At 44.8% G+C, this 25,821-nt stretch overlaps 2 protein-coding genes and 1 pseudogene across 2 annotated transcripts; 2 read left to right on the top strand and 1 right to left on the bottom strand.

The window, feature by feature from the left end:
- On the top strand, positions 1-2,383 carry LOC117591552. Its single transcript, XM_034284847.1, has 2 exons — positions 1-2,110; positions 2,219-2,383. The coding sequence occupies exons 1-2, from the start codon at positions 43-45 to the stop codon at positions 2,362-2,364; spliced, it is 2,214 nt and encodes a 737-aa protein (XP_034140738.1). The 5' UTR covers positions 1-42; the 3' UTR covers positions 2,365-2,383.
- A 5,403-nt stretch (positions 2,384-7,786) lies between these two features.
- LOC117591551 lies at positions 7,787-11,507 on the bottom strand. Its single transcript, XM_034284845.1, has 2 exons — positions 11,236-11,507; positions 7,787-8,551 (listed from the first exon to the last, which is right to left on the bottom strand). Exons 1-2 carry the CDS (start codon positions 11,468-11,470, stop codon positions 8,412-8,414), a joined length of 375 nt encoding a protein of 124 aa, XP_034140736.1. The 5' UTR covers positions 11,471-11,507; the 3' UTR covers positions 7,787-8,411.
- Positions 11,508-16,026: 4,519 nt separating this feature from the next.
- On the top strand, positions 16,027-18,692 carry LOC117591550 (annotated as a pseudogene).
- The last annotated feature ends 7,129 nt before the right edge of the window (positions 18,693-25,821 follow it).

Genomic DNA, 25,821 nt, shown 5'->3' with positions numbered 1-25,821 from the left:
AATACTCAAACAGCACACAGTTTCTACAATTATTCGTGCAAAATGAATGATCAAAAGTGGCCGCACGAAGCGGCCGCTCAGCGAAAAGTACGGGGACAGTCGATGCTGCGTAGCCAAATCGATACCAAAATGAATCCCGAATACTCGGATCAAATGGTCTTGAATAATCGCACGCCCACATCGATAATGAGTCGCAAAGCCACAACTCTGGTGTTGCCAGACTTTTCACGCTTCACGCTGGCCAATATAGCATCACTGCCATCGCACAGTACCAACGATACAGTGACGACAAAGTCACATGCCTTGGACCAGCTGAGATCACCGATTTGCAAGTACACAGATCGTGTGGTGGATGAGATTCTAGTGCAGATTTTCGTGGAGCGACGAGGTGACTTCTCCATGACATCCTCCTGCTGTGAAAAGACAGTTGTCAAGTGGGTAAAATCCAAGAAGGACCTGCATGTCGACAAGCGTCTCAAGTACTGGCGGGAAATGATGCAGCGGCGCCGCAAGCTGCAGCTTCGTGTGCAGAAAGTAACGGGCAAGAATGCCGCTGAGGTGCTCTTTAATCGACGCACTACCCTGGAGAACCGTAACGAGCAGATGGTGAAGCGTCTGCTGGAGTATGCGGAGCGCATGCGGTGCGATCGGCTGATGGCCATGCCCGTGTCCACGCTGCGCGAGTTCCAGGATCCCTGTACATGTCAGATTATTCAGGAGCTGCCAGAAACGCTGCCCAAAGCGGAACGCGTTGGTTATAAGGATGTGGAGATCATTGGGGTGCCAAATGTGATCAAACGAGAGCTCCTAGGCAGAGAGGCAGTTGGACAGGAGCTTCGACATGCCTGGCTAAAGTCCAGCATCTTGGATAAGCATCTCGAGCGCCGGTTCTGTGACATTCACAACGTGCTGGACTTTTTTCCCGATCTCGACGACCTTCAAGTTTCAGGCATCAGTGTTGAGCGGCTCCGGGGTGGGCCCAATACCACCTTTGTGGATGCCCCATCCCTAAAGAACATCACGAAAAGCTCCTCGTTGCCTTTTGCGGAGGAGTGCGAATGCGAGGAGGATATCGAGGAGGATCCAATGCCAACCATAGGACAGCCTGAAGTGGCGCAGGTAGGGCTGCGTATCAATAGCAATGACTACATCCCAGCTGGCGCTGGCGCTGCTGAAGGCCTCAACGAATGCTACGAGCTGCTGACAAAGTTCTCCTGTGATCCCTTCGAGCGCAGTGGCAAGCACATCCTGCGGTTGACAAACATTGGCCAGCAGACGCTGTCCTTCACGTGGAAGCAGGGCGTCTACTACTACAATCGTGGCTCCCTGCTGCTGGCCAAGGACAATGAGTTCCTTTTTGACATTGAGAACTTTCGTCTGACGCATGGGGAGACCCGCGATCTGGTCGTCGTGTATCAGCCACGAAAGGTGGGCGTGGCCGTGGAGCTGTGGTTCCTCACAGTGGAGCCCCGAGTCTTTTGCAGCGGCAAGGAGTCGCTGATGATTCGCCTGCACGGTTGCTGTACGCCCCCCAAGGAGTACAGGGCCAAACTGAGGGAGCTCCACTGTGTGGCCATATGTAAGGGAAACACCGAAGAAGTGTTTCAATTGACCACAAGACTTGGCACTATGTCGCCCCTGATTGTGCCACAGCCCGCCTGTTGCCCGCCCTACGATCGCACATTGGATGAGCGAGAGATCTTTAATGCGTCGAATCCCGGCCATTTTTGCTTTCGGTTCGATGATCTGGAGGTGCTTAAGGTTCTGCACAAGCAACTGAAGAAGCCACGCGAACGTAAATGGGATCTGCATCTGGACACCATCAAGGAGTACATTATGCGCATCGAATCGTTTGATAATCGCGAGAGGATTTTTGAAATGTACACAGGGATTCTCATCAATATGCTGAAGCCATCATGCAGCCTGGACACCGTCGAACAGCTGGACACGCAGAAGCAACGCACGCGATTCATCTATGTGCGTGGTGTCATCTGCAATGGCATTGAGGAGTGGCAGGATCTCATATGCACCCTCGAGGACTCGTTCTTTAAGCCAGAGCTGCAGCGTTACTACATCAGCCTCATGCAAAAGGTCGAGGAGGAGGAGAACGGTGTCGAGGTGGTAGCTCAAGGGAATCGGAGCACATTGACATTCACACCGGCCGATCTGGAGAAACTGATCGAAATCTATGCCGCAGAAGATGTCGATCTCCCGAAAGAAGAGATCAAATCCGTTGTTATGTCGAAACTCTATCATTCGAAATACTTTCGGGATGCTCTGTTTATACAGACCTACTCCCATTTGTGCAATATAGCTGAGTATATTGTATCGGTCATAGAGAGCACAGATATTGTGCCAATATAGTTAGTTTTCGCTTGTTTTTCTTACGTTGATTCCTTAATTGAAAATCGTTTGCATACCCAACGAGAAGAGGTTTTAAAACTAAAAACGAGGAGAAAAGTTTGTAAGACGAGTCGTACGCGTCACAACTTTTAAACCGGTACTCAGTCAGTATATATGTATGCATGTACATATTTTCATTCGTATGCATGTACATGTGATACATGCATACATATGCACATGTGTTCACTTATGATTTTTTCAAATGTCATACTTTTAATTTTGTTTACATCTGCGATCAAGGCAGAGTGTGAGAGCGAGATAGTATGAGCAACAAAAATAAACAAAGCTGCTGGAAGGGGTGGGGGTAAGCTATATGTATGTCTAAAATAATGATCCAATCTGATCCACATTCGCTGATTTGATAAATAAAGCACTCCTCTACGGAACTACGTTTTTAGTTTACTCTTGTCTTCAAAATTGTGGATGTCGCTGTGTTTGAAGCTGCGGAGCTTTTTTGGCAACCCTGACTCCACATTTACGATAATTATTCTCCGTATTTGGGAGAGACGCGTATCTCGGAAAGTAAAAATTAGCTTATTTCGTGAAATTGAGCCGAAACTCGCTTATAATAAGCAATAATACGATCACCCGTGGTTACCCCACAACCTGATAAAGACGGCGGGACAAAAGTGGCAGTAGGTTCGTAGTTTTTTCGGATAACCTTGCCTCGCCGCAATGGCGGCCCAGCAAAGACAGTAACACGGAAGCTGGTGCTGGTGGAGACTCGAAAAAGAGGGAAGGAGACGCCAGACCTGTTTTTGCGGCAGGCGTAAAAATGGCGGAAAAAACAACAGCTACGACGACAAAAACCCCCCTCATGAAAGAGAAAGAGACGAGAAACAAAACTACCAAAACAATTACTAGTGAGAAAGAGATGGCGGATGTGGATGTTTGTCAGACGTCCGTGGGTACAAGATCAACAACAACAACTAACAACAGCAAAAACAACAACAACAACAAATAATAAGAGGGCCACAAAGACCCTTTTGAAGTGTACATAGACAAATTAAGCGATAATAATTCCAGGATTTCAATTAACCAGTTCGAGCTATCCGAACTGTTTCAAAAACTGGGACTTGGCGGTATAGAGGAGGTCGCGAGGATAGGCTATGGCAGGTGCAAGATTGTATGTAGGTCGGCCGACGGTGCAAACAAGCTTGTGGAAAACAGTGCCTACGCCGCCCACGGCTACTCTCCCCGAATTTAGCGGCACTTTGTGCAAAAGGCGGGCCTAATCTTTGGGATCTCTGGCCACCACTCGGAGGAGCAGCTCTCGGAGCTGATCATCTCGGACGTCCTCATAGAGGGAATACAACGTATTTCCAGAACAGACAGAACCTCGGCGGATAGGTTACCCACCGGCAGGGTCAAACTCTGGTTTAGAGGGAAGCAGCTGCCCAAGGAAATCAATTTCCTGTACACCAAGGTAGCAGTGAAACCTTTCGTCCAGTTTCGCCAATGCTTCAGGTGCTTTACGTTCGGCCATATGGCGCAGCACTGCAAGAGCCTGGCGAGATGTTTCAAATGTGGTCGGGACCACAGCAGCGACACGCTATGCTCGGGATTAAGCTGTGCAAGGGTAACCACGCGGCTACGCACCCGCAATGCGAGCCAAAGAGATGCAAAGCCAAAAGAGTGGCAGCCAGAAATTTGGAGTCGGCTAAGGCAGCTGCCAACATGGCAGAATGGAGGAACGCGATCAACGCAGATAGCCCTCAATTGAGTGAGAAATTTGTGAGAACAACGCCCGTGGTTTCATCTGTGGCCCAGGAAAAGCTTAACACACTGGGATCCATGCTTACAGCGTTCTTGGTGGAACCCATCAATATTTCCAAGGGGGGATTGGTGCAGAAGTTTTTTCAACAGATCTTGGAATATTTTAACACCTCCAATGCTGAACTCGACCGTTTGCAAATTGTTCAAGGGGTGGAAGCGGGATACCCAAACAAAAAACAATTAAGATTCTTCAACTAAAAATTCAAAGTCTGACTTACAACAACTAACAGCTCCTCAAAATTTTTCTAATAAACAACGAATTGACATTGCAATCCTTTCGGAGATCTGGGTTGTAAATAATGAGGACTGCAGTATCTTAGATTACAACTTCATCGGCAAGCCCAAAGAAGACGGCTACGGCGGAGTAGGAATCTATATTAGAAAGAAAATTAGATTTAGCATTCTGAAAATAGACTGTGATCTAGAGATCGTAGGTATTAAGACCCTGAACCTCAAAAACAACCTCAACATATTCAGCGCATACGCTGCGCCTTCAATGACACTTTCCCAATTCAAATCGGGCATTAAAAAGGTGTTCGAGCTTGCGGAGTCCCTAGACTACCCTTCAGTCGTAGGAGGAGATTTCAATGCCAAGTCTTCCATCTGGAGAAACCCTTCCAGTGACCGCAAGGGCCGCATCATCGAGAATGCTACTTGTGAGGAGGGATTTATCTGTCTTAACGACGGATCTCCAACTTTCTCCAGGAACCCTTCCCAATTCTCTGTTCTTGACCTCACCTTTTCCAATCACAAGAACGGTAGAATTGACTGGCAAGCCCTTAAATCCAAAATAACCAACAGCAACCACTTCCCAATCGTCATAACAGTCGAAGGTTTAGATGCCTCCATTCAAGAGAAGAAAGTGCTGCACAATAGAATAAATCGTATTTTAGGAGTAAGCAGTTTTACCAATCTACAAGAGCTCAACGATAAGGTCAAATCCCTGACCAGTAAAAACACAGTTACCATTCCCAGCAACAACAAGTATATTGCAAAAAAATGGTGGAACGAGGGTATAGAGAGACTGTTTCGCGTGAGAAATGCGTGCAGGCAAAAATACTATTACACCAAAAAATTTGATGATGCCAGGGCCACTATAGAGGCCGACCGCAACCTGCAAAATGAGATTAATTGCAGAAGGTCAAACTTCTCAAAGTTCATAGAAGAGGTTTCCCCTTCGCCCTCCATGTGGAGCAGAGTAAAGAACCTAAAGAAATACGGAAAAGTCAAAAACGTAGGGAACACATGGACAGACGAAAACGACAATGGCTTTCTAAAGACATAAAGACATGGTCAAAGACATCCCCTCCACTGCAAGCAGTAGACCCCCAGAGAACATTCCACCTCTGATTGGACCAGGCGACCCCGAACCTTTTCAGGATGCTGCAGCAACTTCCTGTTTGGAAAAAAACATAACATCTTTGAAATTATAAACAGGGTATGGCTCAGTGGCATCATACCAGAGGTCTTTCGTAGAATCAAGGTAGTACCAATCCCCAAGAAGAATGCGGACCCCGCTTCCTTCCAAAACTACAGACCTATTTGCCTAATAAACACCTTGTTTAAGTATATAGAGGTGTTGATAAAGTTAAACATATTTCAAGCATGAGCTTTTGCCGGTCAGATCCTACGCCTTCAGGAGGAACAGGTCCACGGCGCTCTGCATCAACGACCTGATCAACGAGGTCCTGGCTCTGAAGGCGAGAGGGAATCAGGTCGTGGCGGCCTGTCTTGACATACAAAGGGCATTTGACTGCGTAAGAGTCGACACGCTAGAGCAGAAGATGAATGTCATGCAGTTCGACCCGAATCACACTGCCTGGATTGCCAGCTTCCTGAGCAAGCGTCTACTCATCAAGGGCAAGAGTGAGGTTGAGGTGAACAGGGGAGTTAGTCAGGGCAGCTGTCTCAGTCCAACTCTGTTCAACTTGTACACCGCAGAACTGCACGAGATAAACGATGGCAATTGCTTACTATCTCAGTATGCGGACGACTTCTTTATTATTTGCTTCCACAAGGAGATTTCCATTGCCAAACGTATGCTCCTAGAACAAATAGACAGCTTTGAGGCAAGATGCAACAGGCTTAACCTTGCTTTCAACCCAGCCAAATCCAAAGTGGTTCACTTCAGCATCCGAAGAACCGAGCTGAACATTGAGCACCAATAAGTCGAGATTAGGCAAGTAGATCAGATAAAATATCTAGGCAGAACAATTTCAGCGAACAACTCAGCCTCAGTGCACATCGAGCAGGCCATTTCGGAGTCAAACAGAACCTGTGCGTTCCTAAGACTACTCAGTGGGTGCCATTACGGTATCAGCCCAAAGAGAGGGCACATAGTTTACAAGGCCTTTGTCAGAAGTAGACTAGAATACGCTTGCTCATCTTTCAGCAACTTGTCCAAATCCGCTCTAGCCAAAATCAAATCTCATTGTAACCACCACCTTAGAAAGTCACTAGGCTTAATCATTTGCAGCCCAATCCCGATTATATACCACATGGCAGGAGAACTTCCCCCGGAATACAGAATGAGATTCCTAGCGGCAAAAGAGTTAGCCATAGCATTTGTGTACAGTCTCCCAGCGAGTAGGACAGTGTCCCTAAACACGGGCTAGGCCAAGGCATTTCGGGAGTTCGGTGATATTCTGGAGACGAGGTCTTTGAGAGTACAACTTCGCATTGCACCAAACCGCACAAAACCTTGTCATCTCTGTCCGCCGAGTTGCTTGCAATTGAAAAGGCCTTCGACCATGCTATTTCCCGGGGGTCTTTTCGTATCGCCATCCTAACGGACAGCAGAAACGGGGCTCTAATACTGGCAAGGAGCATTCAGGATCATTTTATCGCTTATAAAATCAGGGAGAAGATCCGTCAAGCCCAATACCTAAAGAAGGTAGAAATCCATTTTATACCCGGCCACGCCAACATCCCTCGGAACACGGCAGACTCAGCAGCCAAAGAAGCACACAGACTGGGAAAATATACAGTCGTTAAATGGAATCTTAAAGATGCAATATGTGAGATACACCGAATACTGAAAGAAGAATGGGAGAGAGAGTATGCCAGCGTTAAACGCAGAGGATACTGCTCACTTTTTCCCTCTACCTCAACAAAACCATGGTTCCTAAATAGAAATAAGGTAAAAGCCATTGACGCTAAAAAGATCAATAGACTGCTTATCGGCAGTGCATTTGATAGGCACACACTTGCCAAAATGCACGTAGTCGCAAGTAACATTTGTGATACTTGCGATACTATCGATGACGCATCGCATATAATTTTTAATTGTACCAAGTACAACACAACAAGACTAAACCACCCATCGCTAAGGAAATATAATAATATCTATAAATTCTTCGAAAAAGAACAAATTAGCTCGTACCAAACTTTAATCGAGTTCATCGATAAAATTTGCGTAAAATTGTAACAAGTTACATATCTCGACGTGGCGATTTCCACCTTGTAAAGGCGGGCGGCCAAATAATCCCCCTCTACCCAAGGGTACAGCGGTAACATAAAACCTAAAACAAAAAATATATATATATATATTCTCCGTATTTAGTTTTTATTATTTTTGTTTACTATTCGAAGATTGAATACGATTTGAAGGGGTGTGGCCGTGAACTACGATTCGGTGTGTTACAATGTACAATGATTAAGAGCTCGATTAAAGTAACGGGTTTGCGTTGGACATAGAAAACAAAGAATTAATTGGACTGCTCGGAGATGCGCAGCGATCGACAATATTTTAGACTGCGAAGAAAAGGTCAAAGCACTGCAAAATAAACAGTACGAAGCGTGCATACATATGCGTGCGCTTCTATGCACTGTGAGAGGGAGCGATGAGCGGGACAATAGCTAAATAATATAAAAGAGTACAAATGTAAACAAGGCGAGCGGATCTTTACAATTATATATTTGCTGCTGCTCCGAACATACACCCCCGTTGAAAGACCAGGGCTTTTAACAGGATCCTCAACGGGTAGGAGGCACATCTTGTTGACAGCTCGACGAGTGGTTCCGGATGGTGTCCGCAGGACTTCAACTCGCACAGTCCCATCGCCTCCAGCTATGACCTCGATCACCCTGGCCAAAGGCCACTTCAACGGCGGCAGGTTCTTATCCTTGATGCAGACGACGTCGTTGACTTGAATCGAAGGCTGCGATGTGCGCCATTTGGCACGTTGTTGGAGCAGAGTCAAGTTCTCCTCACTCCAACGCTTCCAAAAGATTTACTGGGCACAATTGATTCGTTGCCAGCAATCCAATCTATTGATGTGTAGACCCGTTACGTCTGGCTTGGAAAACTCCATCAGCGGACGACCAATTAGAAAATGTCCTGGTGTGAGGACGCCAAGATCTTCAGGGTTTTCTGAAATAGCGATAAGAGGTCGAGAATTGATTACAGCCTGGATTTGGCAGACCAAGGTCCGCAGCTCATCAAAAGTAAAAAGGGAAGATCCCACGGAGCGATAGGTTAGGTTAGGCTGAGGCGTTCGTCGGGACTTCACAATCCCGACACACCTAGGCCGGTTTCGGCCCGTTGTGATTCCGCTTGGATCTTTTCCTCTTCTCCTCCCGTTTGTCAGGGTGTCAACAGTGCTCCCATCCAGATGCTCTCACAAAGTTTGCTATCTTCCTGGGGCCTATAGTAGCCATTTCTGAAATGTCGTTAAGAAAAGGTGAGCCCAGATATTTTAACCTCCTTCTACTGAGAGCCGGGCAGGAGCAGAACAGATGTTCTACTGTCTCCTGACAGAAGTCGTTGTAGGGGGCACCCAGCCTATTCGCATGGTTGCCTATTAGCCAGTGCCCTGTAAGAGAGCGAATGACTATGCTACACCTATGTCTGCTTAGTTTGCATAGTTCAGCGGTGCGTTTTTTCGAGATGTCTGGCTACGTTTGTCGGGTGATGCGACAGCCCGTGACCTTTTTCCAGCCTAGAAGGCCTAGAAGGGGGTGTCCTTAGTCCTATGAGGTATTATATTAGTGTCCCTAAAGATCGCTGAGTGACCATATGGTCGTGACGTCCATAGGTCCGAATCTCGCAGACGTATTGCTGCCCTTGTTGCCTGTTCCTTCCCTGCAAGGTCTATGCCCTGCAGGCATAGAATGGCATTTAGTGCGTCATTTGGTGTGGTGCGGAGAGCGCCACTGATGCAAAGAGTGGCCGTTCGTTGGACCTTTGCCAGTTGAGCGGTGATTGTCTTTTTTGACAGAGCCGGCCACCATACTGTGACTCCGTAGAGCAGTATTGGTTTGGCAACAGCTTGGTATATCCATTGGGCTATACGTGGGTTCATGCCCCATTTTAGTCCGATGGCTTTTTTGCAGATGGATAGGGCCTTATTTCCAATTTAACTTCCTGTCTATTACCAACCCAAGGTAACTGGCACTGTCGCTAAAGGTTAACGTACATTTGTTTAGTGTTGGGGGGTTGAGTGGCAGAGTTTTGTACTTGTTAGTGAATCGCAAAAGTTCCGTTTTCGAGGCATTTGCCTAATCCGCACGATCTTGTCCATTCTGACAATCGAGCTAGTTTTGTGGTCATAAAATTACATAGTGTTTGAGGGAATTTTCCCGTGAACATTAAGACAACGTCGTCTGCATATGCCACTACTTTGCAACCACCCCCCTCCAAGTCACATAGAATCTTATTGACTGCAATGCTCCATAGGAGGGTAGACAGGACACCTCCTTGCGGTGTGCCTCTGTTTACATACCTTGTCTGAGTGGACGAACCCATTGATGATGTCACCGTCCTGCATGTGAGCAATTGATCGATGAGCATCACCAAGTGGCAGTCCACCCCCAGGTCAGTCCTGGCAGCCGTAATGGCTCCTGGCTCGACGTTGAGGAAGTCCGCTAGGGAGTATTCCTTAAAGTATAGAGCCTTCTCTATACCTGAAATCACTTCATGTAGGGCCGTTTCCGTGGATTTACCTTTCCAGTATGCATGTCGTTAGTCTGACAACATCTGAGGGTTGATGATTGTCCTCAGATGTAGACCTTTCAAATGTTCTTAGGAGAAAGGAGGTCAGACTAATCGGTCTGAAGTCCTTTGCCGTCGTGTAGGAGGCTTTTCCCGCTTTGGGGATGAACACAATTTCTGCCTTGAGCCATGCTTTAGGAATCTTCCTACCTTTAGTATCTTTTTGAAGATACATTGTAGCCAGCGGATAGGTTGGTCCCCAGCTCTCTGAAGTTGAGCTGGGATCGCCTTGTCAGGACCTGGCGATTTGAACGGTTTGAAGCTGTTCACCGCCTAGCAAATGTTCCGTTTTGTGAGTAGGTGCGCCATCGATGTGGCTGGGCACGGTGAAGCACAGGGGCGATCCGGTGGTTCGGTGGTTGTGCACCCTGGAAAGTGGGTATCGAGTAGGATGTGTAGGGACTCCTTGCTGGAGTTAGTCCATGCACCATCTGTACTCTTGATGTATCCCACAGAGGTATTCGTTTTCGAGAGGATCTTGCGCAGCCTTGCGGCTTCTGCCGTTTCTTCGATTTCGGTACAGAATTTTTGCCAGGAGGCTCTTTTCGCTCTCCTAGTTTTTTGTAAAGGGCAAGGCTGGTGTTATAGCCTGCTCATAGATTAGCCTCGTTGCTGTTTTTGGCTCTATTAAAATTAGCTCTGCAGCTTTTACGTAGGACTTCAAAGGTCTTCGACCACCAGGGGGTTTCTTTTTCCCTCTTGGTTTGATGGGGGGACACGCGGCCTTAAAGGCTTTATTACATGCCTCCCTGAATCTATTTACAAGACTGTTAAGGTCGTCTTGTGTATCAGGGCATGTTGATGCTTTTGGGGGAAGAAGTTCTTCCAGGGTTTTAGAATATGCCTCACAGTTGGCTTTCCTTGGGTTTATATAACTATCAGCTATTGGGTATTCGAGAGATATTATCGTCTCTATGTACCTAAGGAGTGCTCTTCTAGTATGCTATGGGACACTAGGATGAGGTCTATGACCTCCTGTCGGTTCTTTATAATGAAGGTGAGGTCATTTCCCTGACTACAAAGAACAAGATTCGAGTTTAGGATGAAGCTGAAAAGTGACTCACCCCTTACATTTATGTCCAAACTTCCCCATTGGGTATGGTGGGCGTTGGCATCGCAACGTATCAGTAGGCCTGTGTTTGACCTCTCGCTGTCGCTGGTTATTTTGTTGACGAGGTCGCTGGGAGGGTCACATTGGTCGTGAGCCATATAGGAAAACACCACTCTGAGGTGTGCCCCTTGCAGCTCTAGGCTAGCTGCTGTGTTGTCGCCATCGCTAAAATTATGGAGCAGAAACATGTTTGCATGCTTTCTAGCTAAAATGCAGGTGCGAATTTTACCTTCCTTAGGTGCTAAAATCAGCTTGTAGTTCTTCGTCGCTAATCCACAGACCTTGTCTCCTACCACCCAAGGCTCCTGGATTAGGACTACGTCGCCTCCGCTCGATTCCAAACGGAATAGGAGGGCAGCAATTGCTGCATTACAGTGGTGGAGATTTATCTGAAGGAGACTCAGAGGGATCCTTTCCTATCTCCACCACTGTATTGTCGGCGTCCGACTCGCCGGAGCTTTCGTTTCGGCACATTGCGTCGAACTCCAGCATCAGCTCCGACTCTAGGGAGTCACCTTCTTGGGCCAACTCCAGCTCGTTGTCGGGTGCCTCGATCTCTGAGGCAACATCCTGCTCGACTGGGTTGTCGACAGGACGCACCCCGGCCGCTGCATCCGACTTGTCCACCTTTACGGTGACAGAGCTGAACCCAAAGTTGAGCTCATTTTTGGCTGCCTCTATCGGGGCCAGCGACTCTTTGTTGATAGCATAGCTTTTTAGACGAGAGATGCGGTGATTTCGTACGACTGTTGAACTTCTGAACGCATCCAAAAAAGCGCATCATGACTCCGAATGAGTTAATGTGCTCTAAAGAAAGCGAGATGTTGACACGCTCAGACGATAAACGACGAAAGAGTGGTGGCCGAGTACCCTCCACCACACGAGTGTTAGTAACGAAATGCTCCTCGCAATGATGCTCCTTCTTTGCAGCCCGAGCGATCGGTCCAAATGTCTGCTCCACTTCTCAAAATTGATGAATCAACTCATTGGGTTGTACTAAACGAACATGTGTTGTGGGCGAAATGCAAGCCCGAATGCAAGGCAGCCAAAGACTGTGCGGCGATAAACGACGATAGGTAGGGGGGCGATTGCCCGCCCGAATGATCGCAATATGATACGATGTTCCCGCAATCCGAAGATTGTGCTGCGAGAAACGACGAAAGCAGAAGCCCGCCACCAGATATGATCCATCCGAGATGTGTCTTCTGCAGTGACGGCAGTCCAGGCGCCAGCTGAATTTGTCCCACACACAGCAACTTGAAGAACAGTCCAGCTCCGATTAGCAGGTCAATCCGTAGCGGCTTATGGAACGAAGGGTCAGCAAGCTGGATATTCGATGGGATATTCCAATTAGCGGTGCTAATTGAGATGCTAGGTTGATGGTCCGTGATCCTCTGGGCAACGACGGAAGTGATGCTAGTGGTGAAGCGATTTGATCTTACGAAGTTTAGCTAGACGACTAGTTATGAAATGTAATTGCGATCCCGAGTCCAAAAGTGCGCGGCATGGCACGAAAGTTCCAACGCTGTTTTTTACGAGAACTACGACGGTGGCTAAAAGCACAGCATCAGAATGACTTTGGGATATTAGGACTTGAGGCAACGAGGACGACATGGCAACCATGGCGGTATGACTTGGATGTTGGATATTCATAGAAGCAAATTGTAGTGTAATCAGTTGGACGAATGAAATGCAAAAGCGTGTGGTGCTTCGATCGGCAAATGCGCAGGGACCGGATTTACAATCCTTCACATGATGGCCTTTTCGTAGGCAATTAAGGCATAATAAGAGCCGTTTTTCTTTCACTTGACGATCATTCGGCGACAGAGGTGTAAACCGTGGACAATTGGCAATTATATGGTTCGTGCCCTCGCATAACACACAAGAAATGGGGGCGCTCGATGCGACGAAAGATTTTCTTTGATGCATACTCACGGTTTTTCCGGACTTGCCAAACTGATCTTGCCCTTGCGTCGATTGATCCGCATTTTCAAGCGTCCGACATCTTTTTTCCAAAAATCCCGACAATTTTTCCCACGTCGGCAGCTCTGATTCGACGAAGTATCCTCCCATCTGCTCTGAGTGGCCTTGTCCAGCTTCTGAAGTATTGTTTGTACCAGAATACAGTCGGCTACTTCTTCCTTACTAGCCAGCGATTCTATTCCACGAATATTTGAGGTGACTCTGTCAGTCAGTTCCCTCAGCCTGCCCACCGATACGTCCGCCTTCTCCAACCCAAATATCCATCTGATGTGTGCCTGCAAAATAAAACATTTATTATTAAAGCGACGCTTTAAAATATCTAATGCCACGATATAATTGCCTCATTTATCTCCAATGAGCTGATGGTATTGAGGGCTGCGGCACTCAAACAGGAACGCAGATGCTGCAGGTTTCAATAAGGGTCAGCTCGGACTCCTTGTCAATGATCGCGGTGAACATTGAGAAGAAATTGGCCCACTCCGTGTAAATTCCAGTAAATTTTGCCAGCTCCAGCTGAGGTAACCGAGATCGATTGGCCTTAACGACGATTGATTGGGATGCACTTGAGTTGTGGTTGGGGACCGACATCCAAACTCGAGCTGAAGAATGGTCCGCAATGATAATACGGACGCGTCAAATCGTGCAGTTATTTCACTGAACCTGGACTCAAAATCCGCACTCCTCTCAGCTGGTGTGTGCCACAACAAAATTCGTACTCATCCATTTGGCACAGCTTCTCAATATCCATATCCGTGCGTATTGATTCTCGCCTATCGAAAATAGATCTAGTTTTCCACTTCAAAAATGTAATCTGGGACGAAATCTGGGAATTGTGTGCTGTGTTCGCACTAAAGCTTCCACCACTTGGAGCAGCGCCAAATGCCACCGACTCGCTATGTGTTTCACCAGCCTCATTTGCCATTGCAAACGATCCACTTTTTCAATTTTTTTTTCTATTTCCCATTTTTCGGTGCTAGATAGTTGACGCGGAGTGTATTGGTCACAGTTAAATACGAATTTTCAACAAGCGATACAAGTTCAAAAGTTTTTGTGTTCACTTTTGCGGCACTTTTTATTTGCGATGCTTATGCACCGGTAGAGCGATCGAGAGAGTGCACTGATTTCGAGTTCGAATTCGAGAGAGAGTTCTTCCAACCGGTCACGAGAGATGGCTGAAGCAAACGACGAAAGAGTAGACGAAACGAGAAGGGACGTGTGAGACACTTCTTACGAGTCACAACTTTTATACCCGGCACTCAGTACTACATCTGCACCTAAGCGGAAGAGGGATTTAGATTTCTATATCTTGTAGCTTTGTGAGGTTTATGTCCTTTTGCGGAAGGGCCGGGCTAATTTTTGAAATACACTGGTTTCAGTGCGAGCATACAGAAGACAGCATGCAACATTTGGTGGCTCTAGCTCTTATGGTCTTTGAGACATGCAGACATACGACATAGAGTCGGCTATTAATGCTGATCAAGAATATATATACTTCTGTGCGTTACAAACAACCGTTATTCGCACAAAGACAATATACCCTATTTACTCTTCGAGTACCGGGTATAAAAAGCTAGAAAGAGAAAGAGGAAAGCCATCTAGTGGTCATGATGGGGAATATCCATCAGGAGGCGCCGCCATCTGGGCTCCTGGCTTGGGGGTCAAGAGAAAGAGCAGATAATGGCATAAATCATTTAACAGCCTTAATTGTCAAGGAAGAATTTCACCTCTCGGAAATGCAGAGACGAATGAGCTAAAATTGTTAGATAAAAAGATAAAATATGCTCGTACAATTTTGGATAGATTTTTAGCAATACTTCATAAAGAAATAGTGGACACATGACTTCAACTTTTCCCGAGTTTTTGAAGTCAACATTTCGTAAAAAATACCTCGCAAAAATCAAAATGTTTTCATTTTAAGGGACAATTTTTTTTCAAATAATAAGCTAAGCCCCCAAAGTTTTTGGGTATATTATTTTATTATAGAAGATGCATTATAGATGCATTTATCAGATTTACAGAATGGCTAAGTTCATTACAACTAGATGTGCCACGCTAAAAAAACCGTTACAAAAAAATACTAGAGTTTAAAAATGCATTAAAAGAAAAATTGTTTTGCTATAGAAAAAAGCCATAAGTCTTAAAAAAAATGTAAAGTCAAAGCGGGGAAAAAGTTGGATTTTGTCGAGTAATGTTATACTTTGCCTTCGGCTAGCTGAATGATAGGAGATCGGGGAACTGAAGGGGTTATTCCGTAATGACTTGGTGGTCCTAAAATTACCATGGAAGGGTGAGTAGTTTTTCCCGCGATAACACCTGAGGCGGAGCAGCGTTCCAGAACGAGCCGGAAGAGAGAGAGAGAGTACATGTGTGTTCGTGTAATGTTCCCCTTTTATGTCTCGTCTATGTTATGCATTCTATGTTTTGCATTAATGCAATATTTACAATGCAGCAGTATCTCGCAAATTAGAAAAATTTTGTTAATGGGGTGATTTAATGTTTGGTAATTTTTTCACAGAATATGCTAAATAAACTATTAAAATTAGTCGTGCCGGCATATTTTAACGCACAAAAATTTGTTATATAAATATTTCATTAATTTAACTTAACAATTTAAAGAGTTTTACTCAACTCATAGAAAAACATTATACATTTTTTTCACATTTTTATTAATCTGTAATTTTACCTTCAGTCATCACCGTCACCGTCACCGGCCTCCCCACATTTTCAATGTGTTTGAGTTAACGGGAAACTGCAGAAGCTCCAGCTCCACCACAACCCCCTGCACTCCACTTCCGGCATAAACAAAACGAGAGAAACATTTTGTATTGATTTCCCTCCAAAAACAAAAACAGGGAGAACAAGAAATCTACGATTCCGCCCAAGCAACAGGAGAGTCACAGGAGGAGCCAGTGCCACGCCTACGGGCTGCCTTTACCGTCCGATCCACCCGCATTTCCCTTCCATAAGCAGCACGCCTCTATCCACCAGCCATGTCCAATCCCAGACAAACAGAGGGCAGCCAATCCCTCGAGGAGCTGCGCATGGAAGTGGAGCGTCTGACCCGAGAACTTGACCAGGTATCCTCCGCCAGCGCCCAGTCTGCCCAATATGGCTTGTCCTGTTGGAGGAGAAGTCGGCGCTGGAGCTCTACGATAACACACGGCACGAGCTGGACATAACGCAAGAGGCCCTAACAAAGTTCCAGAGCTCACAGAAGGTCACCAACAAGACGGGCATCGAGCAGGAGGATGCACTGCTCAATGAGTCCGCGGCCAGGGAAACCTCGCTCAATCTGCAAATCTTTGACCTGGAGAACGACACAAAGCAGATGCGCCATGAGCTGGCGAGTGCGATCGCATGCTGCAGGAGAACTCGGACTTTGGTCGTGACAAGAGTGACAACGAGGCGGAGCGACTGCGTCTCAAGTCCGAGTTAAAGGATCTAAAGTTTCGGGAGACGCGTATGCTCAGCGTGTACTCGGAGCTGGAAGAGGAGAACATATCGCTGCAGAAGCAGGTCTCCAATCTGCGTAGCTCACAGGTGGAGTTTGAAGGTGCCAAACATGAGATTCGTCGTCTCACCGAGATGGTTGAGCTGCTGAATCAACAGGTGGATGAGCTGGCGAATCTCAAGAAGATTGCCGAAAAGCAAATGGAGGAGGCTCTGGAGGCATTGCAGCGGGAACGCGAGGCAAAGTATGCGCTGAAGACGGAGCTGGATGGCCATTTGAATCTCGAGTCCATGTATCACATCAGCAATCTGGCCTACAGCATACGCAACAAGGAGGCGAGGAGGAGAATCTAGCACTGAAACGCCTGGACGCTGACCTGAGCACCGAACTGAACTCTCCCGATGGCACCAAATGCGATCTCTTCTCCGAAATCCATCTGAATTAGCTGAAGAAGCTCTAAAAACAGCTGGAGAGCATGGAGAACGAGAAGACTCATCTGACGGCCAATCTGCGGGATGCTCCAACGAGTCTGGACAAGTCACAAAACGAGTTGCAGAACTTCATGTCCCGCCTGTCACTATTGGCCGCCCATGTGGATGCTTTGGTGCAGCTGAAGAAGCAGATCGATGTCAAGGGCCAGACGGCTGGGCAGGACCAGAAGGACGAACTGCAGCAGCAGCTGCAGGCAATCATCTCGCAGTACGCCAACTGGTTCACGCTCTCCGCCAAGGAAGGTAAGTAACTAACCTTTACTATAACCAACTCTCCGCTCGAAGGCCTCAAGACTAACATTTCCGAGCTTCAAAAGGGCCTGAACTACACAAATGCCACCACCACGTTGCGCAATGAGGTGACCAATCTGAAGAATAAGCTCCTGGCCACCGAGCAAAAGTCCCTGGATCTGCAGAGCGATGTGCAGACCCTCACGCACATCTCCCAGAATGCCGACCAGAGCCTGGGCTCGGCTCGCAGCAGTCTGGTGGCCCTCAGCGATGATCTGGCTCAGCTTTATCATCTGGTCTGCATTGTCAATGGGGAGACTCCCACGCGTGTACTACTGGATCATAAGAGCGATGATATAGCTTTGAGAACGATCTGCAGGGTTTGGCCGATTCGGTGGAGATCAAGAAGTATGTGGACGCGGTCAGCGATCAGATCAAGCATTTGAAGACAGCTGTGGAGCATAACATCGATTTGAACAAACAAAAAGTTCGCTCCGATAAGGGAGATGCTGTGGAAAAGGGCAACAAATGGAAATGGAAGAGTTGCTGGAGCAAATAGTCAAGGTCAAGAGTTTGCTGTCCGTAAAACGTGAACAAATCGGAACCCTGCGCAATGTGCTCAAGTCAAACAAACAAAGCGCCGAGGTGGCTCTCACCAATCTCAAGTCCAAGTACGAGAACGAAAGATTATTGTAAGCGACACCACGTCCAAGCTGCGTAACGAGCTCCGTTTGCTCAAAGAAGATGCAGCCACCTTCTCCAGTCTGCGTGCCATGTTTGCTGCACGCTGCGAGGAGTATGTCACTCAGGTGGATGATCTCAATCGTCAACTGGAGCTGCTGAGGAAGAGAAGAAGACACTCAATCAGCTGCTGCGTCTGGCTGTCCAGCAGAAGCTGGCCCTCACCCAGCGTCTGGAGGAGATGGAAATGGAACGCGAAATGAGTCATGTGCGTCGTCCGATGCCACCGCAGAGTGCCACACGCGGCAAATCCTCATTCAGTACACGTCCATCGAGCAGGAATCCAGCGAGCAGTAATGCAAATCTCTTCTAACATAAAATCAGCGTGCAGCGTAAACTTTTGGCTTTAGTTTATACTTTGCTTAAGTTGTAAGTTCGTTGGAGTTCCTTCAGACAGAGAGAGAGATTTATAAAGAGATCAGCCCTGCAGCAATACACAAAACTTACTGCAGATTGTAAACGATTTGAGAAAGAGATTTATAAAGAGATCAGCCCTGCAGCAATACACAAAACTTACTGCAGATTGTAAACGATTTGAGAAACAAGCTATAACTATTCTCCATCTAACTACTATGACTATATATTTGTTTGTATTGTATTTGTATTTATTGAAAGTTTAGTTAGAATGAAAGTTTTGTGTTAGACAAGATCGAAAGGAAGCCGGAAGCAGTAAATGGTTATAGTTAAGGTTAGTTACTTAAACTTCCAATTAATTTAATTGAAACAAAACAAAAAGAGTGAGGTAAACGAGAATTTAAAACGTAACGAATTGTTTTTTTCTAAATGCGAATCACGTGTACTATATGTATTCGAAAGCGTCCTAGTTATACCCGGTAATCGAAGAGTAAATAGGGTATACTGTATTTGTGGGGAATAACGTTTGTATGTAACGCGCAGAAGGAAACGTTTCCGACCCCATAAAGTATATATATTCTTGATCAGCATTAATAGACGAAACGATAGAGCCATGTCTGTCTGTCCGTCCGTCCGTCTGTCCGTTTGTTTGTCGGCTCGTTCTCAGAGACTATAAGAGCTAGAGCCACCAAATTTTGCATCCAGACTGTTATATGCTCACACTGAAATCAGTGTATTTCAAAAATGAGCCGCGCCCCCTTCCGCCCCCGCAAAAGGGCGAAAACCTCCCAAATCTACAGTTTTGAAGATAAAAGAAAACTAAAAACGCTATTCCGTACGGAATGGCCATATCTATCAGATCACCAAATTGGGATCCGATTGGATCATTATTATAGCCACAATGAAGAAATTAATTTCCAGTGGCTAAACCCACCCTGTCCCGAAGCTTTTGTTGTTTTTTTTACATTCTCTCATTCAAACTCATGCCCTCCCCCTGCCGATGCCTCTACCGACTTTTAACCCACCCCGTCCCACAGCTTTTATTTGTTTTTTTATACCCGGTACTCGAAGAGTAAATAGGGTATATTGTATTTGTGCGAATAACGGTTGTACGGCGTTTCCGACCCCATAAAGTATATATATTCTTGATCAGCATCAATAGCCGAGTCGATGGAGCCATGTCTATATGTCCGTCTGTCCGTCTTGTTTGTCTGCTCGTTCCCAGAGACTATAAGAGCTAGAGCCACCAAATTTTGGCTCCGGACTGCTGTATGCTCACACTGAAACCAGTGTATTTCAAAAATGAGCCACGCCCCTTCCGCAGGAAATGGCCATATCTATCAGATCACCAAATTGGGATCCGATCGGATCATTATTATAGCCACCACAATGGAGAAATTAATTTCCAGTGGCTAAACCCACCCTGTCCCGAAGCTTTTGTTGTTTTTTTTACATTCTCTCATTCAAACTCATGCCCTCCCCCTGCCGATGCCTCTACCGACTTTTAACCCACCCCGTCCCACAGCTTTTATTTGTTTTTTTATACCCGGTACTCGAAGAGTAAATAGGGTATATTGTATTTGTGCGAATAACGGTTGTACGGCGTTTCCGACCCCATAAAGTATATATATTCTTGATCAGCATCAATAGCCGAGTCGATGGAGGCATGTCTATATGTCCGTCTGTCCGTCTTGTTTGTCTGCTCGTTCTCAGAGACTATAAGAGCTAGAGCCACCAAATTTTGGCTCCGGACTGCTGTATGCTCACACTGAAACCAGTGTATTTCAAAAATGAGCCACGCCCCTTCCGCAGGAAATGGCCATATCTATCAGATCACCAAATTGGGATCCGATCGGATCATTATTATAGCCACCACAATGGAGACATTAATTTCCAGTGGCTAAAACCCACCCTGTCCCGCAGCTTTTGTTGCTCTTTTTACATTCTCTCATTCACACTCTGCTTCTGCTTCACTCGGCCCCTGCCTCTGCCTTCCCCTTGGCGATGACTCTTCCGACTTTTAACCCACCCCGTCCCACAGCTTATATTTGTTTTTTTTTTTTTGTGTGCGGGCGCTGCCACTGCCGCGAGTCTGCAGTGTGTGGGTCAAAGGAAGAGCGGCGAGCTGAAGAAGCGTGTTTGTGTGAGAAGTGTTGTAGATGTAGATGACAGTTGAAGAAAAAATTTTAATTTTGACAAAACACCGCTAAGGTTCAGATGCACTATTGTCCCAAAGACCAGTTGTGGTGGCCAAAAGCTAATTTTTAAAAGTTTAAACCAAGAATGGGGTTTTAACGCTCTGTATTAGAAAAAGAGTGACCATCAAAGTTGCTTACAAGAAATTTTCATAGATGGCGCCACTTTCGAAAAGTCTGATGTGAAACCTAGCGGTCATTATTGCATAGAATGTGCAGACCATTGGACCATCAAAGTTGCGTACAAGAAATTTTCATAGATGGCGCCACTTTCGAAAAATTTGCTGTGAAACCTATCGGTCCAAGAATGTACCAATTTTATTGCTGTTTAAAATATCTCATAAATTGGAAAATATTAACTGATCCAATTAGTTTGATGCATTTTATTTAGTAGGCTCTTACTACGTGTTCTGTAATGTGAACGATATCTAGTGGTTGGCGGGTATAAAAGTTGTGGCACGTAAGAAGTGTCTAACACGTCCCTTCTCGTTTTTGTGTGCGGGCGGTGCATCTGCCTTTGCCTCGAGCCTGCAGTGTGTGGGTCTAGGGAAGGGCGGTGTGCTAACGGAGCGTGTTGGTGTGAGAAGTGTTGTAGATGTAGATGACAGATGAAGAAAAAATGTAAAATTTGACAAAACACCGCTAAGGTGCAGATGTAGTACTGAGTGCCGGGTATAAAAGTTGTGACGCGTAAAAAGCGTCTCACACGTCCCTTCTCGTTTTATATCAATTTGATTGTTGTTAAGTTTCGCGTTGAATTTTGAATTTTTGTTATCAACGCTTGACGCAAGCGAGGAAAAGTCAAACAAAACGAGAGAAATTGATAAACAATATTGTTGTTGAACAAACGATATTGGGATTGGCAATTGTGGAATCATGTATTAATTGGCCTGCCCTGCCCGATAACCAAGAGTATTTTCACAAGGGATTACAGTAGTACGCCCTAACATGAACAAGAGGAGACCCTGCCTCCTCGCCGAAATTTATATTATTATTGGTGTTTGCAAGCCATTGTATTACCAACAATGTAGCAAACAGGCTACAAAATCTCAAAGATGATTCTGAAGATGATTATTTGTATTTATAGAGCGGCACTGGGGCCTCGCCAAAATGAAGAAGTTGTAGGAGATTAATTATTTTTTGCAATGGAGAAAAAAACCTAGTTTTTTTGTGGTTCACATTTAGCATTAATTGCAGAAATTGTTTATGTATGATTTGTGCATTATTGTTTAATTTAATTAATAAATTGCTAACACACAAAAATATCATCTGACATTAATTTGAACAATCGTATGAAGCGTTAAAACACTACGAATAGCTCGGGGACTCCCAGCTTTTGATTAACGAAATGGCTAAGCACACATTGTGAAATATTTCGTCAGGAATAGTACTTATCGATCTTCTTTTGGCCGTTCAAATGGAAACAATACTACAAAGAACTTAAGCATTTTGGCATCTTGCTAATTAAGAAAATATGTACATACATACACATATATTTTATAGGGTCGGAAACGTTTTCTTACGTGAGGAACGCACATTTCCCGACCATACAAAATACCCGATTTACTCTTCAAGTACCGTGTATAATTAGCATTAACCCAAAGCGAAAAAGTTGGCGAAAAATTGTGCTTTATTTTGGCTTTGTGTCGTGCCTTTCTTCGCTGAACGAAATTGCAACAAACATGCAAATATATAGTTTTAATAAAGTCCTGGAGCAGCAGGACCGTTCGCTCCCTCTCTCCCTCTCTCTATGTCGCACTGCAAGCAACTCTACAAAAATACAAAAAAAAGGCAGAAATAGTAAGGGTATTTTTGGTAGTTTTGGTTTTAACACACTTTTCAGATCGATGAAAAATGTTCAAAGCTCAATGAGGCGTTTCGGCACATCCAAATGATGTAACGAAAGACTTTTTTAGAGAAACACTAATACTTATAAGAAATTGTATAGAGAATTATCCTTATTCTTTGCATTGCAAACCTTTCCTCAAAGTCTGAGGATCTTTTTCTATGGTAACAGACAAGTAAAAACTTTCCACAAGGCATTTGACAAGGTAAAAGTTGCCGTTGCTTTCGCAGGTTGTTTTTGTTACAGTTTTGTTGTTAATTTGTTGACAGATGTGCGGGGCAGGGAGATGGCTGTGGAGCTGTGGACGGGGGCGTCTGGCTGGGACGGCACTGCTATGACATAAAGAACATTGGGGCAGGGGATATGAAAAATGTGAATTTGAAATTTATGTTCCAACAAAACACTTTTACGTAAATTCCGTGTTTTTGCTACTTTTTTATTCACCGTATCCCCCGTGTCGTCAATGAGCCCAATTTATATGCAATTTGTTTGGCAAAAAGATGGATAGAGAGATAACTGGAGAGGAGATAAAGCAAGAGACAGGGTAAAAAAAACATACCATTCTGTTAAAAAAATGGATGTGATATCTGATTTGTATATATCATTTAATTTCCACTGCTTTCAGTACAAAAAATATTAAGATATGTATAGATATGTAGATACATTCATATGTATGTACATATGTTTTGACATATGACACTCACCAGGAATTTCATCGGTTGATCTCTAATTATAAAAAAGTAATTATTACCAGTTGGAAAAGATGCACCCGGTACTCAAAGAGTAAATAGGGTATATTGTATGAGTGGGGAAAACACGCACAAGGAAGCGTTTCCGACCCCACAAAGTTTATATATTCTTGATCAGAATCAATAGCCGAGTCGATTTAGGCATGTCTGTCTGTCAGTCCGTCTGTCTGTCCGTCCGTCTGTCCGTCCGTCTGTCTGTCCGTCATTGTGAGCGCCTAGTACTCAGAGACCATAAGAGATGCTCACACTGTTACGAAATCAAAATTTCAAAAATATTCTTCGCCTCTTTCTGCCCACACAAAGGGCGAAAGTCTCCTCAATTTTGAAAATAAAAGATAAGTACCTCCATTCTGTAGGGAAAGACCATATCTATCAGATTACCGAATTGGGATCCGATTGGATCCTTATTATAGCCAGAAGGAAGATGTGGTACTGAGTACCTGGTATAAAAGTTGTGAAGTATGAAGTCTGACAGGAATTTTTCTTCTTTTTTTTACACAACTCAAGTATCTTACATATGGTTGTAATAATCTTTGTCATTCTTTACAGCTAATAAATGCATATATAAAGTGTACCCAAACACTTATTGTTTCAGTTTGCCGTTTGAAAAATATTAAGTTTTAAAATGCAAAAATGTTGATTTTTTTGAGTGTTTTTTTACGAAATTCCACCTACATTGACGTTGTCCATCTCTTTCTCTACATACTCATGTTGATAGGCTTACTGGATGATTAGTGTATATTTAGCCAATACAAATTTTAAAGTGTATGTAAATTAAAGGCCACTTTCGAAACCTATTTTAGAACCTCGTAAAACAATCCGGCAACACATGCAAAAATAGATACGAATATTGTTTTATTCTTCACGGAATGACAATTTTCATCAGTTATTCCATTTCTGCATAGTTACTTTATTTGTATGGCTTTGCATATACACTCAGTTTCTTTGAATCAGAATCAGAAAGTAGAAACTTGAAAGGTTTATATAAAAAAGCAAAAAAAAATTAATTCTTAAAAAAAAACAGCTACAAGCAATCATGTGCGAGGTGCAAAAGGTATTCGACGGACTGTTCCAGACCATGTCCAGTTCTAGGGATAACCGTCCCAGCAAAGCAATAGAAGTAGTCAACGAGTTAAAATGCTGTAACTGCTACCATGACAAACGAATAAACGTCACCGCGGAGGCTATAAAGAAGCCGCCGGTCCCCAAAAAGTTCAATAAGAAGAAAGTTCTCTTCCTCTGTGGGGCAATACTTGCCTGGACGTTGATATGCAATGACTGTACCATCAAGTAGCCCATGCGAACCCAAGCCAAAGACTGTTACGCGCGGAACCCAGGAGAACGCAGCCCTCCTCCCGCCCAACCGACCGAGGGGCGCTGCCGCATGACGCTCGGAGCGATTAACCGAACCGCGAGCAGGTAGGAAAGATATTTGTTAGGCTAATATTCGAGAGCTAAACACAACTAAACTAGAGCAATTACAGAGTGAATAATTTAAGCAAAGGTCCACACAGAGACTCGGCACAGTACCTGAGTACACAGCCGGGAACTCCGTCAGGGCCCGGTGAAAATACCGGCTTAACTAATTGAAGTTCATGAAGTAAGAAGCTTTCATTAAACAAAGGGCAGAAAATGCCATTCGACCTTGGTAAGCTATATGGACACATATGAATGACCTGGGTAGATTTCCTGGGAATAGTTTGAAAAATGGTGCAAAAAGATCGGCTATTACCTGATCATTGTTTGCCGACATATTCCAAAATGAGGATGGATGTGAGTAGTAAGGATATAGGACAGTGGTACTCGAGTAAATTCTCACGTCGGATAAAGTGGTTTATGAACTAGATATTCGAGTAAATTCTCACTACTTGGCGCTAGTGTTGCCTGCTATGGGATATTCTGCTTAGCAAGGATCCTTTACAGGTGTGTGTATAGGATATGATCTAGGTGCTCATTTAAACAAAAATGTTTTTAGTGTCCACCATTAACATTCATATATTATTATATTCCTATATTCCTATATATTCCTATATTTATTAACATTACATTGTGAATATATGTAAATGCTTTCAGGATCGAATATTTAGCCAAGCACATGGAAATATTATGTAAAATCATGGTTTTTAGATGCCTACATGGAGGATTGCATGGTAAGAGCTCACATCAAGAATGGAGTCGTAAAGGATGAAAAAACAAAAATTAATCAATTCGACTTATAGTAAACTAGCTGACCCGGTGAACTTCGCACCGCCTAACAGTCAATGAATGTCGTGTTACTTTTTAGCTGAAATAATTTAGGCTTTGATGAACGTAAAACAATGATACAAAATAATATGTTTATATAGATAGAGACAAAAAAAGTACCTACTTAATAGCGCGTGATTTCATCGTTGGTATTGGATGTTTGGATACCAAAAACCACCATGTCGCTCCCTTTCGTGACATATTTGCAAATGCATTTAATTGACTTGACCGAATTGCAATCACTTGGCATGCGC

Source organism: Drosophila guanche, unplaced genomic scaffold (genome assembly GCF_900245975.1).
Source record: "Drosophila guanche unplaced genomic scaffold, DGUA_6, whole genome shotgun sequence".
NCBI classification, from domain to species: Eukaryota; Metazoa; Arthropoda; class Insecta; order Diptera; family Drosophilidae; genus Drosophila; species Drosophila guanche.
Note: the sequence above shows the minus strand (reverse complement) of the source record. Positions and strands in the feature narration are given on the sequence as shown.

Coding starts and splice junctions, on each gene's coding strand:
- LOC117591552 (XM_034284847.1), top strand. CDS start 43: ATGAATGATCAAAAGTGGCCGCACGAAGCGGCCGCTCAGCGAAAAGTA. Junction 2,111..2,218: donor GGTCGAGGAGGAGGAGAACG/GTGTCGAGGTGG, acceptor ATCTCCCGAAAG/AAGAGATCAAATCCGTTGTT.
- LOC117591551 (XM_034284845.1), bottom strand. CDS start 11,470: ATGTTTCTGCTCCATAATTTTAGCGATGGCGACAACACAGCAGCTAGC. Junction 8,552..11,235: donor TTTGGACATAAATGTAAGGG/GTGAGTCACTTT, acceptor TCGCTATTTCAG/AAAACCCTGAAGATCTTGGC.